General features: G+C 31.7%; 2 protein-coding genes across 4 annotated transcripts; one reads left to right on the forward strand and one right to left on the reverse strand.

The window, feature by feature from the left end:
* Window positions 1-3,536: 3,536 nt before the first annotated feature.
* Window positions 3,537-6,852, reverse strand: LOC108965372 (mitogen-activated protein kinase ERK-A). Its single transcript, XM_018927726.1, has 7 exons — window positions 6,435-6,852; window positions 6,070-6,196; window positions 5,840-5,950; window positions 5,644-5,778; window positions 4,735-5,019; window positions 4,469-4,657; window positions 3,537-4,406 (listed from the first exon to the last, which is right to left on the reverse strand). The coding sequence occupies exons 1-7, from the start codon at window positions 6,680-6,682 to the stop codon at window positions 4,281-4,283; spliced, it is 1,221 nt and encodes a 406-aa protein (XP_018783271.1). The 5' UTR covers window positions 6,683-6,852; the 3' UTR covers window positions 3,537-4,280.
* A 544-nt stretch (window positions 6,853-7,396) lies between these two features.
* LOC108965471 (ubiquitin carboxyl-terminal hydrolase CYLD) lies at window positions 7,397-15,541 on the forward strand. 3 transcript variants are annotated; one of them, XM_018927916.1, is made up of 11 exons: window positions 7,397-7,556; window positions 7,755-8,312; window positions 8,597-9,611; window positions 12,761-13,052; window positions 13,124-13,293; window positions 13,373-13,527; window positions 13,589-13,807; window positions 13,874-14,108; window positions 14,861-15,002; window positions 15,079-15,275; window positions 15,334-15,541. In XM_018927916.1, the coding sequence occupies exons 2-11, from the start codon at window positions 7,800-7,802 to the stop codon at window positions 15,525-15,527; spliced, it is 3,132 nt and encodes a 1,043-aa protein (XP_018783461.1). In that variant the 5' UTR covers window positions 7,397-7,556; window positions 7,755-7,799; the 3' UTR covers window positions 15,528-15,541. The 3 variants fall into 3 exon arrangements, with proteins under 3 accessions (XP_018783461.1, XP_018783462.1, XP_018783463.1); XM_018927917.1 differs by lacking the exon at window positions 7,755-8,312 and having other exon boundaries at window positions 7,398-7,556; XM_018927918.1 differs by lacking the exons at window positions 7,397-7,556; window positions 7,755-8,312; window positions 8,597-9,611 and adding an exon at window positions 12,366-12,646.
* Window positions 15,542-17,299: the final 1,758 nt, after the last annotated feature.

A 17,299-nucleotide genomic window follows, 5' to 3' on the forward strand; every position in this document is an offset into this window, starting at 1 on the left:
GCTTTTTAAAATTTAATGATGAATATTGAACAAAGAATATTTAGTTTTAAATTCCAAACAACTTGTATTCAAAATTGAGAAAAAATTTTCCAATTAAAACATTGGAGGAATTGTAAAGTTTAAAAATATTTCTTGATGTTAATTAAATCCAAATCAGACACAAGACTGCCATCAAATGTTTCTTGCAAAAGAAAATACATGGAAATTGTCAATAAACAGCGGTAGTCGCTTTTAATTTAAATCAAATCATTTTAATGTACATATGTATGTATGTATGTATGTATGTACATTTATGCAAAAAAAATTTTTTCCAACAAAATTAATTCCTTGATATTGACTATAGTCTCGGTAAATATAAATATAATAATTTTAACGTTTGAATTCATCTAAAGCATATTTAAGAATAATGGCAATAAATATAAACAAACATAAGCAAATAATTTTGGTTTTGTAGTCGAAATCTATAATTTTTTTGTAACCAAAGAAGAAGAAACAAAAAATTTAGTTTTCGAAAAATTATGTATTTAAATGTTTTTATTATTAGTTGTTTTAGCATAATTTTCGCGCAACATGTCTTACGTATCGCAGGATGTATATAAATATTTCCAAATAACTGCTGATAATTTGTACAAATTTCAGCATTTTTTCAATGTCTATCAATTAAAAACTTAAATATGTACGTCAAATATATATTAATATGTATATATTTGAATATAAATGTTTGAGTTCAATAATATTATGGTAATATGTAAAACTACAAACTGTAAGCAAAGTGGCAATTATAATAAAATGTTTTAGATCATTTAAATCAATATATTAATTTTAATGTTTACACGTAAAACTCCGCACATGTATGCATATACACATGTTAATTAAAGCAAATATATACATAATGCGTATATGCATATATGTATATATATGTATGTATTTTCGGGTGTCCGTTGTTTTCCCGACTTCATTGTTTTTTTTTTTTGCAAACTGCCCTTGAAAATTAAATTTAAAAATTGAAACTTCAGGGCACGTATGAGAAAATAATTAACTTGGCAAATATCTTACATATATATGTACGTCGGTCTTTGTGTATTTTCGTTTGTTTTTATTGTAATGTATGAATGTATTCATGTAAATGCCTACGACTTACAGTTTTACGTAGTACATACATACATTGGATTCTTACAACATGACATATGTATTTTTTAATATATTTATTTAATGATGTACGAAAATTTACTTTAAAGTGATTCATTAATTGATCTCATAAACGGAAAAATATAGTTATATGTATATATTGATTGTAGCGAAAAGCATAGGTGCGTCCACCAAACAGACAAGAAACCGCGATATAAAGTGACACTCGGCAAATAAGAAAAAATAAAATACAATACAAACTAAGAGAATACAAATGCGAGCAATATTGCTTGCAGCACGCACATCAATAAGGTACTTAGGCAAACAGCAACAATAACGCTAATGTAATATATACCGTTATACATGTTATTATGTATATTTGTCTATACGCAAGTGTGTTTGTTTTCAATTGTGGTTTCTATACGTTTGAGATCTGATTATTTTCCATTAAATTCTTACAAAATAATAACACGTAAGCTTGTATATACATATGTATGTATATGTTTACACAAGAACAATACGCGCTAAAATACAATATAATCGAAGTGTAAGAAATAATGCTTATGAAAAAAACTTAATTAAAAACACTGATATTGGTTGCAAAAACGCCTAATATTATAATTGAAACAGTTCCAACACTGTTTATTTTTACAAATGTAGATACTACATACATAATTACATACAGTAGCAAACAAATAAAAATTAAATTGTATTGCGAAATTTAAGTAATAGTTGTTGATTTATTAATAATTTCACGTTTCTTGAAAGTAATTTGGCATACAACTTTTTTAGTAATTGCTTACAATCTTATTATTACTATACGATGAGCACCACATATGTATGTATGTATATTTAAACATAAAAACAAGAATAAAACGTTAACTCGGGTAGCACCCATAAAATACCCTTCACAAATATAAAAATGTTCTTTACAAGAACAAGGTCTGTTAGTTTGTATGGCAGCTATATGCTGTAGCATTGTTTCTTGAAGATATCTTCTGAAATAAAAAAAAAAATTCCATATAGCAATCTGATTTTGATTGATTAGTTTGCTATATACTATAGTATGCTATATACTATAGTTGTCTGATTTAAAAAAAATTTCAAATGTTATAGCGTTGCTTTATGCATCTATGTTAAATTTCGCGAGCATATCTTCTCCATGCTGTGCTATATAAGTTCAATATCGACGATTGGAACACACAAATGAACAGCTTCTTGAGGAGTAAAAGATGTATGCAAAAATTCAGATCGATATCTCAAAGACTGCGGGATTAGTTCGAATATATAAAGACAGTCTGGTGGTTATAGCTAAATTTTCTTAGCTCGTCACACTAATTATTTATATACATACTTTATAAGATTTTGGGTATTACTCTGTTCAGGGTATAAATATATTTTACAACTTGAAATTTTTTAAAAAGCATTTTTTGTGAGCTTCCATGGTGACTGTTAAGCTAATTTCTTTTATTTTGTACATAACCAAATATTAATATATTTCTTTTACCAAAAACTTGCTAAAATTTTAGATTAATAATAAGTGCAGTTACAGCACAAACAGCTAAAACTCAAGTATTTTATCTATGTTTACAAAATATGCACAGTTAGAACGCTGTTTTTGAAGAATGCCTTTAATACTTATTAGTAATATAGTGTCGCGGTTGAGTTTTACAAAAGTTAAGAAGTTAATTTTAAGAGCTTTGGAAATTATCTTATATTATGACTCAAATTTGTTGTTTGCACAGACCACAACAACACTTTAATTAAATTAATTAGCAATTAAAGTTCGTACAACTGTATATATACGTAATATATGTATATGTCATCTACATATGTATGTATGTATATAATACTCGGTAAATTGATTTTTTAACGAGTCCAAGTTGGGGAGTTTGCTACAGCTTAGAATGGTATTAAAAAAACGTATAGTGTATACAAATATTAACATATTTATGTGTTCAAAAAACCATTGCATAGATTTGAATTTATTTATTTTTTATACACTACTACATTCTTTACGCATATCAAATAATGTGTATGCCTTTTGCGAACCCTCTTATCTTCTTAACTTCATTTCTGTCTTTTCGCGTTTGGTTTTTAATTACTTTATCTTTTTGTTATAATTTTTTGCTTTTATTTATTTTCAGGATTTGCCATTTTTAGTTTAATTTCACTATGTAGTTTTCTGCAAGAATTTGTTTTTTCTTTTTTATAAACGCTAAAATATAAATATGTGCACAAATAGCGAAAAAAATGTAATACGTAAATTCTATCAGACATATACGTTCGCTTTTTAGTTTTATTTATTCACATTTTTTATATACGCTGGTTGCTTCTCGTGCATCTGCTGCTTGTATTTGTAGTATTCTTTGTATCGCCTTTTACTATTTAAATTTGTTGTATTAATGTTTTTTTTTTTTTTTTTTGGTAATTTAATAATATTCACATATTACTGTTATTATGAATTTTATAAATTTATTTTCGCCGACACTCAACAATTTAGGCGCATAAAACGGAAAAAACGTTCACTTTTAATGTATTTTTTAATTTGTTTTATTATTATTTTTCTCTTTTATGTATAGAATTTGCTAATGAAGAAACAACTTTTTTAAATGGTAAATGGAATTTTGATATAAAATTTACGTACTTTTGTAACTACTTATGCTTGTTTTACTTCATTTGCTGAATGCTCGTAAGTTATATGTATTACTATTGTATGTAAGAACAATGTTTACAACACAGGAAAACATTTAAAATACTTGATTTATCTTATTAGTTTAGAAAATAATTTTATATGACGACCACGACCACGACGAAGATGAAGAGTGCAATTTATATATATGTATATGTAACGAGAATCACAATGAAAAATATGCCAAAAATTAACGGCAACGTGCTTTAGAGAAAGTTAATTTGTATGCTTAATTGATTGGCTGACTGAGTGCACTAAGCATGTCTCAGCAAGTGTTGTTTACGAATGTCTGACTCAAAGATTAACCACGTTTTCGCTTATTTAGCTGGCTGACTGGATGACTTGTGAAATGGCTCCTTTATAGATTTGTTTTTTGTGTTTTTTTTAGACTTTTTTATGTTTTTTTCTTAAATGCACTGTGTCTTAAGCGCCATCGAAAACTGTACACACTAATTAATATTTATACCGCTTGATCTGGTTGCCGTTCCTTAAATTTAAGCGTTTCCTCAAAAATCAATGTTTTTAAGGTTTCTTTTGGAAGATCGTCTAGCTCCATGCTGATGCTGAAAGGCACCTCCGCAACAGGCTAAACAAATGAAAATTTTTTATAATGAATTTTATTTATAAATTCTAAATATTTTTACATACCTCATCGCCCGGATCGTAATACTGTTCTAAGTATGGATGGGCCAACGCTTGTTCGACGGGTATTCGATTATGCGGATTAAATGTCAACATTTTGCCCAATAAATCCAAGGCTAATGGATCCGCATTGGGGAACAGTCGTGACCATGGTACTTTTGGCTTGAAAGTTAATGATTCCAAATAATTACGAGCCTGTCAAAAATTACATATGTATAATTTTTTTTTTTTTGTAAATTAAATATATAAAGTAAAATACGGCTGCTACTTACCTTTTCATTTATAATGCACTCTAAATCTTCTTTTGAAGGTGATCCTAATACGCCTAAAATATGATTTAATTGATCCAGATAGTGCTTGCCTGGAAATATGGGGCGATTGCTAAGCATCTCCGCCAGTATGCAACCAACCGACCATATATCGATCGATTTTGTATAACCCTTTGAGTTAAGCATTATCTCAGGAGCGCGGTACCATCTTGTTGCGACATATTCTGTCAAGAAGCCAGTATGATCGTGATCCGGATCGGCCACACGTGCCAAACCAAAATCGCAAATCTACGGGTTTGGAGAAAAATTTATTAGATTATTGGCTGAATCAATAAATTCGGGAGTGATTGTACAATGTAATGGAATCTAATTTGTAGGCAAAATATTATTACTTTTTTATTATTGCTATAAATGCCTATTTTATAATTAGCGGACCAGTCCGTGCGTAGTTTTGAGCTGTCAATATTTAAACATCTAGTAGCAATTAAACAGCCACAACTCTGAACCAACAAGAAAAAAAACGTAAACTTTGGTTGTACCGCAGCTATAATACCCTTAAAAAAGAATGTATGGCAGCTATAACTGTATTGGTTCATTATCGGCGATTGCTACAAATGAACGGTTTTTTGGGAAGAAAAGACCTGTGCAAAAACTGCATGACTAGTTCAAGTATATACAGACGGACAGATACAACTAAATCTACTCAGCTCACTCGGATCAATTATATATGAATATATATACACACACACATATATATATATAGATATATATATATTGTAGGATGTCCGATGTTTCCTTCTGGATGTTATAAACTTCGAGACAAACATAAACACCCCAGTCAGGATATGAAAATATTATAACTAACTCAAAACATTATAAATGCAATATTTTGAAAATATTAATTTTACTCACTTTAAGATCACAAGTGGTATTCAGCAATAGATTGCTGGGCTTCAAATCACGATGTAATACATTCGCCGAATGAATGTACTTCAAACCTCGCAGTATTTGGTAAAGGAAATAACAAATGTGATCATTGCTAAGCCTCTGTAAATATATAAAATTAAATAAGTACTCATACTTAAAGTATAATTGTCTTTATACATACCTGAGTTTTAAGTAGTTTGTAAAGATCAGTCTCCATTAAACACTGTACAATATATACATCTCTCATCTGTTCTATGCTATCTACACGCAATATATCTCGAATATCAATTATCTACAAAATAACAACAAAAATTAACATACAAACGGGTGATTAGTAATCATTTTACAAATGAAACTATGTGGTGGTGAGCCATTATGGGTAGAAATAGAAACCTGGGATTGCTTACTCACATTTTCATGTTTAAAGCGGGTTAAAATTTTGATTTCTCTCAACGTGCGCTGACAATAGGTTTGATGCTCGAATGGCGAAATTTTTTTTATAGCAACTTTTATATTTGTTAATGTGTCCAGTGCCGACCTGTGTAGATAAAAAAAAAAAACAATTTTAGATAAAATCTTTATAATCAAAGCGAAAATAAACAAAATATGCATATATATGCTGTGACAGCTTGGGCCTGTTGATACCACTTTGTGAGTTTTTTTTTTGCTTTCACATTAGCCACACCCTGTGCCTTCGCAGGGATTTCGGGTATGAGGTTATTGCCGTGAAGAATTATTGAATTATTTGAGCAAATATTAATACTTGTAATACTTACACTACCATACCGTAGGCACCTTCACCAATATAAGTTAAGTCCCTGTAGCGAGGTCCAACTTCAAAAATTTGTGACCGTATGACTTCCGCATTAGGATTCGAGGTGGCGTTCACAGCCGTCGACGCTGCATTACTATTGGCATTGCCAGGGACCGCTGCAGCTGCACCGTTCTTTGCAGCCGGAACTGCACCATTGTTTCCACCAATTGGACCGGTGGTGGACTGTGTGCTACTTGCCGCCTCTGCCATATACGCGCTTGTTCCGGTGCGATTTATTAAAAAAGCGTAAAATTCACAAAATTATGCGACGCAGTGCGCTACTATACGTATGTATACGCACAATTATGTGTATTGAAAAAATGTTAAGCGAAATTCGTCACCACCAGTTGGCAGGTTCGGGTTGATTTTCTTAACATACTTTTCAAACAGCCATTCATTTTCACCACATGCTTTAGTAACATTCGCTAGCAGTGTTGTATTGACAATATCTGACGTTAATAATTTCGTTTATTTTCATGACATCAAGTTCAAATGCAATCATTCTGCATAATACGGTTTTAGCATTTTCACTTTGAAAATATATATGTATTCTAGCTATCATCATTATAAAATATAAAACGTAAAAATATTTTAAAATTACGTTTTATCATACAACTAAAATATATAAAAAAAAATGTTTTATCTTTTTATTTTAAAAATGTTGATCTATATTACAAAACGTTATATTAAGCAGGGTCTAACATTTTTTCATTCAATAATTTTAGAAAATTAATTTTTCCCATCTCTTTAATGCTTGTTGTAATTTTTTTATTTTCTTCAATCCGATATTTGTGATAAAATAGTTATTTTATAACTTTAATTAAAAAAGCTTCCATGGGCTCACCATGTTATATTTATTCTTTACACGCGTATATTCAATGTCGCCTATTTAAAAACAAATAGCGTTTACTTGTTTGAAAACAGCTGTTTATTTGCCTTACTCATCAATGACGTGAATTTTGTGTTTTTATTATCTTTAGTACATGATAAGGTAAATAAAACAATTTGAAGTAATGTAAAAAGCGGTATATATTTGCCATCTACAAGAGGAAAACAAAAATTGACGATCAGAGAATATAGTGAAGTGAGTAAATTTATAAAAGTGACATTAGTGAAATTAATTAAAATGGATATGTGATTCCCCGCTTTCATAAAAATCGTATAATTCAGCTCATATCATTTGTTCCACTTTCTAATTGCCCAAACCACTATTTCTTCATTTTTCAACTGATTTCGTTTTCTCCTTTTCATTTTTATTTGAAAAAATTTATCTCAATTTTAGTTGTACTCCAGTTAACTTATTGAAATTAACTAAAACTTAAAAACAATGGATCAAAAACCTCAGATCTACTCCAAATTTGCCATCCTGACACGTACAACTGAGATGCGAATGCATATTTCTGCTGAAGTGCCCTGTGATCGTCCTTCGGAAGTACAAACATTTACTATGGGGGGTGGAACACTCATAAAAATGTATCAAAGTCAAACGCCAGTAGAAGTTGCAGGCTCCAGAAAATTTAGTACAGTACAAATACTTGATCTGGTGCGTCAAGAACCGATATATGAAAATCTTTATGAATGTCCCCAAGAAAATTTGTTAAAAGTGAGTGAAGCGTTGTGGCCATATGTAATTGCCATAAAGGAACCAGAACGCCGCTTACAGTTGGTAAAGAAGGTTGAACATTGTAAATGGATAATATACTTGAAAAAGAATGATTTAGTGCGTGTCTCCGGTGCGTCGTTTGGAAAAAAATCGACATTCTACGACTGCATCATACGATACATTGGCAACGTTGCTGAACTTTATCCCGTTGGTTATATCTTTGGTCTGGAGTTGCTGGTATGAAATGTGAATTTGATTGTGTGTGATAATTCACACTCACAAAAGGAATTATATGCTAGTAATAATAATGATTTCTATTAATGGTACATTTGGGCTATGATCTTATATATCTACCTTTATCTTTTTACTTAATATAATCTAAAACCAATAATATGTAAATATAATTTACACACTTGAATATAAAAGTATTAGTTTAAATATAAGTAAATTATTAAATTTTTTGGAAGAAAGTTGATTAAACTATGCACATTATCATAAAAAATTATAATACTTTATTATAGCACTTAGACAACGGCTTCTCACCGCAGGCTGAGGATATTCCTTACTCAATAAAATACATGCAATGTGATCCGACACTATCCATATTCTCAACAGCCGATAATCTACTGCAGCTACCAAGCGAGGTCAAAAAAAAGTTTTCTATGCAAAATATTATCGGAGAGACTCTAACCAAAGTACGTACTGCTATTGTACCATCGACTTGTGCGAACGGTGGTGGTGGCGGCGGCAGCAACACAAACTCCTTGCGCAGACAAAAGAAGCCAAAAAAGAAGGTAGCCACTTCACAATTTTATGACGTTCCAAGTTCTCCAATTGCTGAAGACAATAAATTAGTTCCAAACAGTGGGCTTGATTTCAGCCAACAACACGAAATGGAGCGAGACAGTAATAAACCGAAAAATTTTGATGAGTTAGATAACGGTAATCAAATTATATCGTTAGAGAGTGATGAATACAAGCAAAGTATTGAAAATTATGAACGTAGCTTGGAAAGGCAACGTGGTACTACAGCATCAACATCAACTGCAACTACAGCAGCACCGGTAGGAATATTAAAGCACAGACATCCGCCCGCTGCTGCAGCAAATAGTGTAGATGTAGGTAATAATAAGGATGCTGCCAGTGGTACTGTGGTGCACCCACTAAATCTAATGAGTATGGAAGATCGCGATATAATTGTTATTGATCGTGCCGATATACGCGAGTCTACGAAAAATGAGTCGAACGTTATTGTGGTGGACAAAAATATGCAACAAGATGTTGATTTGGCTGAATTATTGGGTAGCAATTGGCCAATCAATGCAGGAGGCGCAGCTAGTATACTAAATAATAAGCAACCGCCGAAACAACAGCACACAAATGCTAACGCAAACAGTGATTCAGTGCAAACAAAGAGTGTACGTAATAAATCACCAAATCCTCTGGCACACTTTGGTGGCATTAAGACTCCAGGCAATGTTGCTATGGATGGTTATATTGGCGGTGAGCCGGCAAGCGACAGCATCGGAACAAATAGTAAGTACAAATAGTAAGTTACAATGTGTTCGATTTATGTTTGATTTTTTTTATAATGCAATAATTGCCGTACCCTTTGTGTGTTTAAAGTATAGACACAGTAAATATAAAAAAATAGCTTCTAATGCCTTCTAATATCTATTTTTGTATATGCGAGAAGACAATTGATTTCCTCTTAGGTGCAAAAAACTTCAGAAATTTTTTTAGAGCTATTAATACTGTTTCAACTGCGAGATAAAATTTATAAGAATATCACTATAATAATTCCATAGACGAGTGAATAAATTAAATTTCGAAAACCAATTTATTTAGGAATTCTCCAATACTTAAGATTATTATTTTTTTTATGCGTAAGTGAAACAATTATTTTTTATCTTGTTAAATTGACGTTTATGCATGCAGCCATTTAACTAAAACTATTTGTAGTTTCCATACATATGTATTTATATACTAATGTAAACATATTTAGAAATTGTTTTCCAAAAGCTATCTTTAGCACAAACCATGTGGTTAGTGATGTAGTATTATTCTAATGACAAAAAAATTTATGAATGGTATTTACTTTTTCATGTTTATTGGATATTCATATATTAATTAAATTTCGTGGCAATTATTATGATTGTTATTTTAAATATACTTTTGGTTTTAAAAATTTCTTTATACATGTAAAGTTTTCAATTTGAGGTAATTGAAAATTTCGCTTTTTTGTTTTTTTTTGTCATAGAGAAAATTTGATTCGAAAATAAACTAAACATTTCTTTAATAGTCACCCCTCCGACTTGCTTCGAAATTTATTTTTTTGCGGATTTAAACAAATGAGAATTAAAAAAAAAATGATAAAATGTAACGAAAATTTTCAATAAATAAAAAAGTTCAAAATGATCTGAATAAAAATTTAATCCACATAATCCATACAGGGTTGCAAACTCGTTGATTAAAAAATTTTAGATAAAAAATTAAAAATTTGTTTTAACCCCAATGGCATTTAAAATTAGGTTTTGAATTTATGATCCACAACGTTTGGGTTTAAAAATGAAAATTTTTGAATATTTGAAATTTTTTTTGATTAAAAAAATGAAAATTTCATTTTTAATTTAAATTTTAATTATTAAATTGAAAATTTAATCTTCAATCTAATTTTTTTTTATTAAATTATTAAAAGTTATTAATTTAAATTTTAACATTTTAATCACACAAGGAATTAAAAACTAAGAAAAATATTTTTTTTATTAAAAATTTGGAGTAACAAAAAATTTTTCAAATTAGAAGTCGGAATGAAAAAGAATAAAATAAGAAAATGTTGTCATATATATACATGTGTATTTCTAACTGAAACACTAAAATTAAAAGAAAATGAATATAAATAAGACAAAAGGTGTTGCATTACTAGATATTTTACTAAAAATAAGCTTTTATTTTCAAAAGTTAACATAAAACTACGCAAATGCGAAAATTTAAATTTTTAGAACAATTCATTTTTGAATTCTAAATTATAATTTTGTATTTTTCAATCCGGTAGTAACTGAGATTAAAAGTTTCATTTGTATTTTTGTTTAAAATCCTTATTTGAATTTTTATCTAAAATTTCTAATTTTTAATTCGATTGTTGTTATTAAATGTTTTCTTTTATTATTTTTCAATCTTGTATATTATTTAGCATTCAAAATCAATTTTTCAAACCGTTTTTTAGCAATTTAAAAATTTATTTTGATAAAGCTCAAAGTTTTTTACTTGTAATTCAAATGTTATTTCAACATTATATTATTTTTTTAATCCGTTATTTGTGTTTATAATTTTAAAATTCGACTTATTTGAGATTTTTGTGACTAAGCAAAATTAATTCAAAAGTTATTTCATTTATTAAATTAAGGTTTTCAGTTGGTTATTTTGGCTTAGAAGTTTAAAAATTCAGAAATTTAAATTCTTATGTTACTTTAATTTTGTTTTAAGCCGTTATTGTGGAGTAGAATTTTAAAATTTGATTTTTTTTATTTAAGATGTTTGTGATTACAAAGTTAAAAAAAAAATAATTGTTTTAATTATTTAATTAAATTTTATAAACCGTTGCTGCAGCTTAGAAGTTTAATAAATACTTTCAATCATAATTTTTGGGACTAAAACATAAAAACAAGAAATCAAAAATTTTAAATGTTATTTAAATTGTTAAATTAAATTTTTTATATCATTATTTTGGTTTGGAAGCTTAAAAATTAATTTATGATTTTCTTGATTGCAAAATAAATAATTTAATTCAAATATGACAATATTTCATTTATGAAATAAAATTTTTTAATTCGTTATTTTGGTTAGAAATTTATAAGCAATTTTATTTAAATATTCGTAATTGCAAAAAAATCAAATGTAATTATTTTTAATGAATTTAGTTTAGTTTATTTATTATTTTTATATTTCGTATAAATACTAGTATTTTCTTTATTTTCTAGTACATATGCACATTGATTTTATATTTCAATTTATCTTATTTTATTTTATAATTTTTTATTTAATTGATTTTATTTTTTAATTTATTTTAGTTCACTATTTATTAATATATTTTATAAAATTTTTTTAATATATTTTATTTTATTATTTATATTTCTTTTTGAATTTTTAAACATGTAACCACCTAAATTTGTTATATATTTAAATTCCATAAAAATACTGGGTTATTTCTGATCATTTCAAAACTCTCAACTCAACCGAATACCAATAGTTTCGGATTTTTTATACGCTGCTCTGACATATTTATATCCATTCTAATACAGAGTGCATTGATGGCACTTTTCAGATGTTTGTGTGGTTTGGGTATAAATAGTACGGCTGCTCGTTGACAGTGTTTACATTTTGGTGTTGTTTTTTTGTTCTAGTTCACAATTATTATTATTAAATTTATTACTAAATTATGGAAACACAAAGCACCAGTTCGTTAAGTCCCAGTGACACTTCACTTTATAATAATATACCCTTAACTGTATTGGAATTGTTCGCGTCTGGGTCAAGCGTGCCATACAACTGTATACCGAATGCCTCACCAGGTTGTTGATCTATTTCTTAATAAGTTGATTTATTTATAACTTACTGTAAGAGTTTAGAGTATTAGAGTTCAAAAGTTTATTTCCCGTTTTTCATTTCGACTTTTGATTTTGCAGAATATGCTAATGCGCGAGATTCGCCTGTGTATGACAATTTGGTTGATATCGACACACCGGCCGAAGTGGATTTGGTGACATATACGCCCTTGCAAGATATACCAGATACCGCGTTAGGTGTTGGTTCCATGGTAGAGGTGTCAATACCAGAGGCATCAGAGAATTTATACGGTGTTATACGTTGGATTGGCACAGCGCAGGGACGTAAACAAATCATGGTTGGTGTCGAGCTGGAAGAGGATCAGGACGATCGTACATTGCCGACCACAAATGGCACTTATAAAGGCGTGCGGTATGTGCGCATATAATAAATTGGTATGCAAAAAAGTATTTATAATTTTTTCTATACGCAAAATTTCACAGTTACTTCAAATGCCATGACGGTCGCGCACTTTTTGTCACTTCTGATCGTTGTTGCACGGATCGACGCTTCATTGAGTTGGATGGCAAGGCTGCTGCAAATATACCGATCGATTCGAAAATGTTCGGACAAGTGGAGTGTCCGCCGGTGCCAGGCGCTGTTGCACCGTTAAGTGAGTTTAAAAATATGCCCAGTTATAATAAAACTCACTATATGTATGTAATGTTGCATTTGTATAAAATATCCTGCAGAAATCAAAAGTCTGGAAGAGCTGGAGGAAAATTGTGGCAAGTTTAAAGGTATACAAGGCCATCATAATTCCTGTTATCTAGATGCAACATTATTTGCTATGTTCACATTCACACCGGTCTTCGATTCGTTGCTTTTCCGACCGCCAGAATCTGATGTAAATATTCAAATTGCTCAACAATGTTATGCTTATAATAATTATTATTTACGCCCTCTAGGATATTCCCAACTATATGGAGGTACAAAAAGTATTGCGCGAAGAGATCGTTAATCCGCTGCGTAAAAATGTGTTCGTGCGCGCCGATCGTGTCATGAAATTACGCCAACTGTTAGACAAGCTTAGCTCTGTTAGTGGTCTGACCAGTGAAGAAAAGGATCCAGAGGAATTTCTTAACAGTTTGCTGGCGCAAATAATGCGTGTAGAACCCTTTTTGAAGGTAACCATTTGCAGTAAATTTTCTTTATTTTTATAAAAATTTCAAAAATTTGCTTAAAATTTTCAGCTCAGTTCGGGTCAGGATGCCTACTTCTATCAGCTGTTCGTGGAAAAGGATGAACGTTTGTGTTTCCCCACAGTACAACAACTATTCGAACAGAGTTTTCATTCATCCGATATCAAATTGAAGGAAGTGCCGTCATGTTTGATTATACAAATGCCGCGATTCGGTAAAAATTTCAAAATGTATCCAAGGATTCTGCCCTCACAGCTGCTGGATGTCACCGATATCATTGAGGACTGTACGTATGACTATGTCTGGCATTTATAGCATTTATATAATAAATTTTTAGACGTAAAACAAGAAAAAAACGTTAACTTCGGTTGCACCGAAGCTAAATACCCTTCACAGGTGCGTTTCTGTTAGTAACTATGTGTTCAGTTTTTATGGCATGTAAGTCGATCTGAACAATTTTTTTTCGTATAGTACATTATTATCTTAGAAAATAACATGTGCCAACTTTTGTGCAAATACATTGTGAAATGTGAAAGTTTTSCAWACAAGAACTTGATTCCGATCGTTCAGTTTGTTTGGCAGCTATATGTTATAGTGGTCCGATATCGGAAGTTCCGACAAATGAGCAGCTTCTTGAAGAGAAAATGACGTTTGCGAAATTTCAAAACGATAACACGCGAACCAGTCCCTGAGTTTTTGCGATATCATTCTGAAACTTTTCACCCGTCCTTTTCACGCCATGAAACTGCTCATTGTCGTAGCATATACATATGTATCTTTCATACAAACTGAACGATCAAAGTCAAGTTCTTAACTGAAAAAACTTTTTTACTTCACAAGTAATCCTTTCGAAATTCGGCATGGATTATTGTCCAAAGATATATTACAATTTCCGAATAAATTGTTTGGATCGGACCACTATAGCATATAGCTGTCATATAAACTAAAGAGATAAAAGTCCAGTTGTTTGATGAAAAACTCTCTTATTTGTTGTTTTCACCCCGCTAATTGTATAACTTAATTGCTCTCTTTCGCTAGCTCCCCGCCAATGCTCCGTATGTGGCAAGTTAGCCGAGTACGAGTGCCGCGATTGCTATGGTGTTTTGCAAGGTGGCGTTGGCCTGGAAAGCACAGCATTTTGTCTCAAATGCTGTGACACTGTACATATGCATGCACGCAGGTATTTCACAATTTCGCTCAAACATACACAGCTTTCAGTTTATCTCATTTCGCTATCGTTTACTCATTATTTTTAGAACAAATCATACTCCAAAGAAATTGTCTGTGCCGCAAGATTTCCGTATAATGGCCGACCACATGAATGTGCCACGTTTATATATGGAATTATTTGCTGTTGTCTGCATAGAAACTTCACATTATGTCGCTTTCGTAAAGGCCGGTTCGGGTCCAGATGCGCCTTGGTGTTTTTTCGATTCCATGGCTGATCGTAAAGGTAACTGTAATATACTTAAAATTGAAGTATATGCTATTAAATATAAGACAAATTGCAGGCGAGAAAAATGGCTACAATATACCGGAAATGATTACCGTTCCCGACTTGCCGCTGTGGCTGTCGGAGGAGGGCGCCCGCGTTGTTAATGAGACATCGACAAATGACAAAATGTTGCCGGAACATGCGAAGCGACTCTTTTGTGATGCCTACATGTGCATGTATCAGAGTACAGATGTGATGATGTATCGCTAATGAGAAGAGCGCAATCAGACAGACAGCTTTAAAAGTTCACACTTAACTAAATTTTAGTTTTATTTCTTTACATAAGTATATTTGATATACCTACATAAGCGCATACATATATCATATTAATAATGTATTGTTTTGCATGAAATGACACCAACAACAAAAATTTATATTTAACATTATTCATACACACAAGTTAAATTAATAAAATGAATGTGTGAATGAATGAAATGTAAATATATATTTTATAGGTTCTCCGATGTTTCCTTTTGTGTGTTAAAAGAACTTCGTACTAAATGTTGTTGTTGTTACGGGTACCTAATCCCCGTTAGGATGGTAAGGATTAGATAAGTTGTCATCGATGTCCTCCAATGGTTGCCCCAGGAAACAGGCTTTTTCGACGGGGTCGGACCGAAGAGAGCAGAGTGTCAGATGTGTAGGATTAGCAGGGCATGCGGGGACATATATTTGATATATCATCTATTCTGAAGAAGTAAGAGTTTATCCTGTTACAGTATCAAGAACGAAGCTGTGCAAGGGTCACTCTCGTTTCTCGCGGCAACTCGAGGTCTTCGTCTGCAATGGGTGGTGGTTTGACTCCGAGTACCCCCTCCAGTCTGTGAAGGTGTTAATGATTTACTTTGAATGGCGTTCAGTGTTTGTCGGAAGTTAGCTGCGTTCGAAGTCTGGTCGGGGTATTGTTTGATGTCGTCGACGTAGTTGAGGAATGACGACTTGATGCTCCTAGGAGGACTGCTGGGCTACGAAAGTACCCCAGCAGGAACTGTTTGGAGAGCCTCACCATGCAGGTGTTCGCTGAGAGAAATTAAGAGACATCCTGTCGTAGTCCGAAAAGCAGAGACATGTCTCTCACACAGTCACGGAGTCGCTGAAAAAGAGGCGCAGTGGGCTTTTTCACGGAGGAGGGCTTTTCATGGAGGGAGAGTTTTCTGTCGGGAGCTCTCAATCAGCTATTGTGTCAGACTCGCACATCACTGTATTGTCTTTCTAACAAAAGTGACGGTCATTAAGGTAGCAGGAAGCTCAAAGATAGTCAAGAAGTGCATGACCACATTAGCTGTAGCATCCATATTAAATTTGTTTGTGTGTCTGCTTACAGCGGAAACGTTGGAAATTGTAAAACCGATGAGTTTGCTAGAAAAGGTAACCTTTATCCAAATACCTTCACGTTGGTAACGGGAACCTCCCTTGTCTTCATGCATTCGGCCGCTGGACTTATGGGTTTCGCACGAGCTCAACAAGCGTTGGTTGGCAGTCAGCTTTTTTGGAATTGCGAAAGCCTTCTTTGGCATTTTTTCAAGCAAAGAGATCTTGAGATCAACAAATAAGGGGAGAACAACATTCTGGTATTGATAGGTACTATGCGGCAATATATTGAGCTGAATATATCTTCAGATGACCTGACTGTAGTAGTCCTCAGTGATGGCAAGAATGCAACCTTGCATCTTGTTACATGGCCAATGATGGCAAAGCCAAATATATTTTCCCTACCTTGAACAAAGTTCTTGATATAAAATAGCATACTAGCAAAGTAATCACTGCTGAAGTTTGGGAGATGTCTTCGTACACCCTTGTTTTCTGACTATTGTATATAAGTGAGATTGCAAGCAAAATTCTCAGCGCTCAATAAAAGTGAAACTTTCCGAAATTTTAAGAATGCTAGCTGGGATGTGTACAGAACGATACTAATAGACAATTTAATTAGAATTTTAGACTCGAAAAACGTGACTCAATCTCTAACCTAGAGGCACCGGCGG

Source organism: Bactrocera latifrons, unplaced genomic scaffold, assembly GCF_001853355.1.
Source record: "Bactrocera latifrons isolate USDA-ARS-PBARC rearing strain unplaced genomic scaffold, ASM185335v1 scaffold_14, whole genome shotgun sequence".
Taxonomy (NCBI): Eukaryota; Metazoa; Arthropoda; class Insecta; order Diptera; family Tephritidae; genus Bactrocera; species Bactrocera latifrons.

What these genes read in the sequence shown, in the direction of transcription:
- LOC108965372 (XM_018927726.1), bottom strand. Translation starts at nt 6,682, where the DNA reads ATGGCAGAGGCGGCAAGTAGCACACAGTCCACCACCGGTCCAATTGGT. An exon ending in CCCGCTTTAAACATGAAAAT is followed by an intron (nt 5,951 to 6,069) that starts GTGAGTAAGCAA and finishes GTTATTTTGTAG; the next exon opens with ATAATTGATATTCGAGATAT. An exon ending in ACAAACTACTTAAAACTCAG is followed by an intron (nt 5,779 to 5,839) that starts GTATGTATAAAG and finishes ATATATTTACAG; the next exon opens with AGGCTTAGCAATGATCACAT.
- LOC108965471 (XM_018927916.1), top strand. Translation starts at nt 7,800, where the DNA reads ATGGATCAAAAACCTCAGATCTACTCCAAATTTGCCATCCTGACACGT. An exon ending in CGACAGCATCGGAACAAATA is followed by an intron (nt 9,612 to 12,760) that starts GTAAGTACAAAT and finishes TTGATTTTGCAG; the next exon opens with AATATGCTAATGCGCGAGAT. An exon ending in TCCGACCGCCAGAATCTGAT is followed by an intron (nt 13,528 to 13,588) that starts GTAAATATTCAA and finishes TACGCCCTCTAG; the next exon opens with GATATTCCCAACTATATGGA.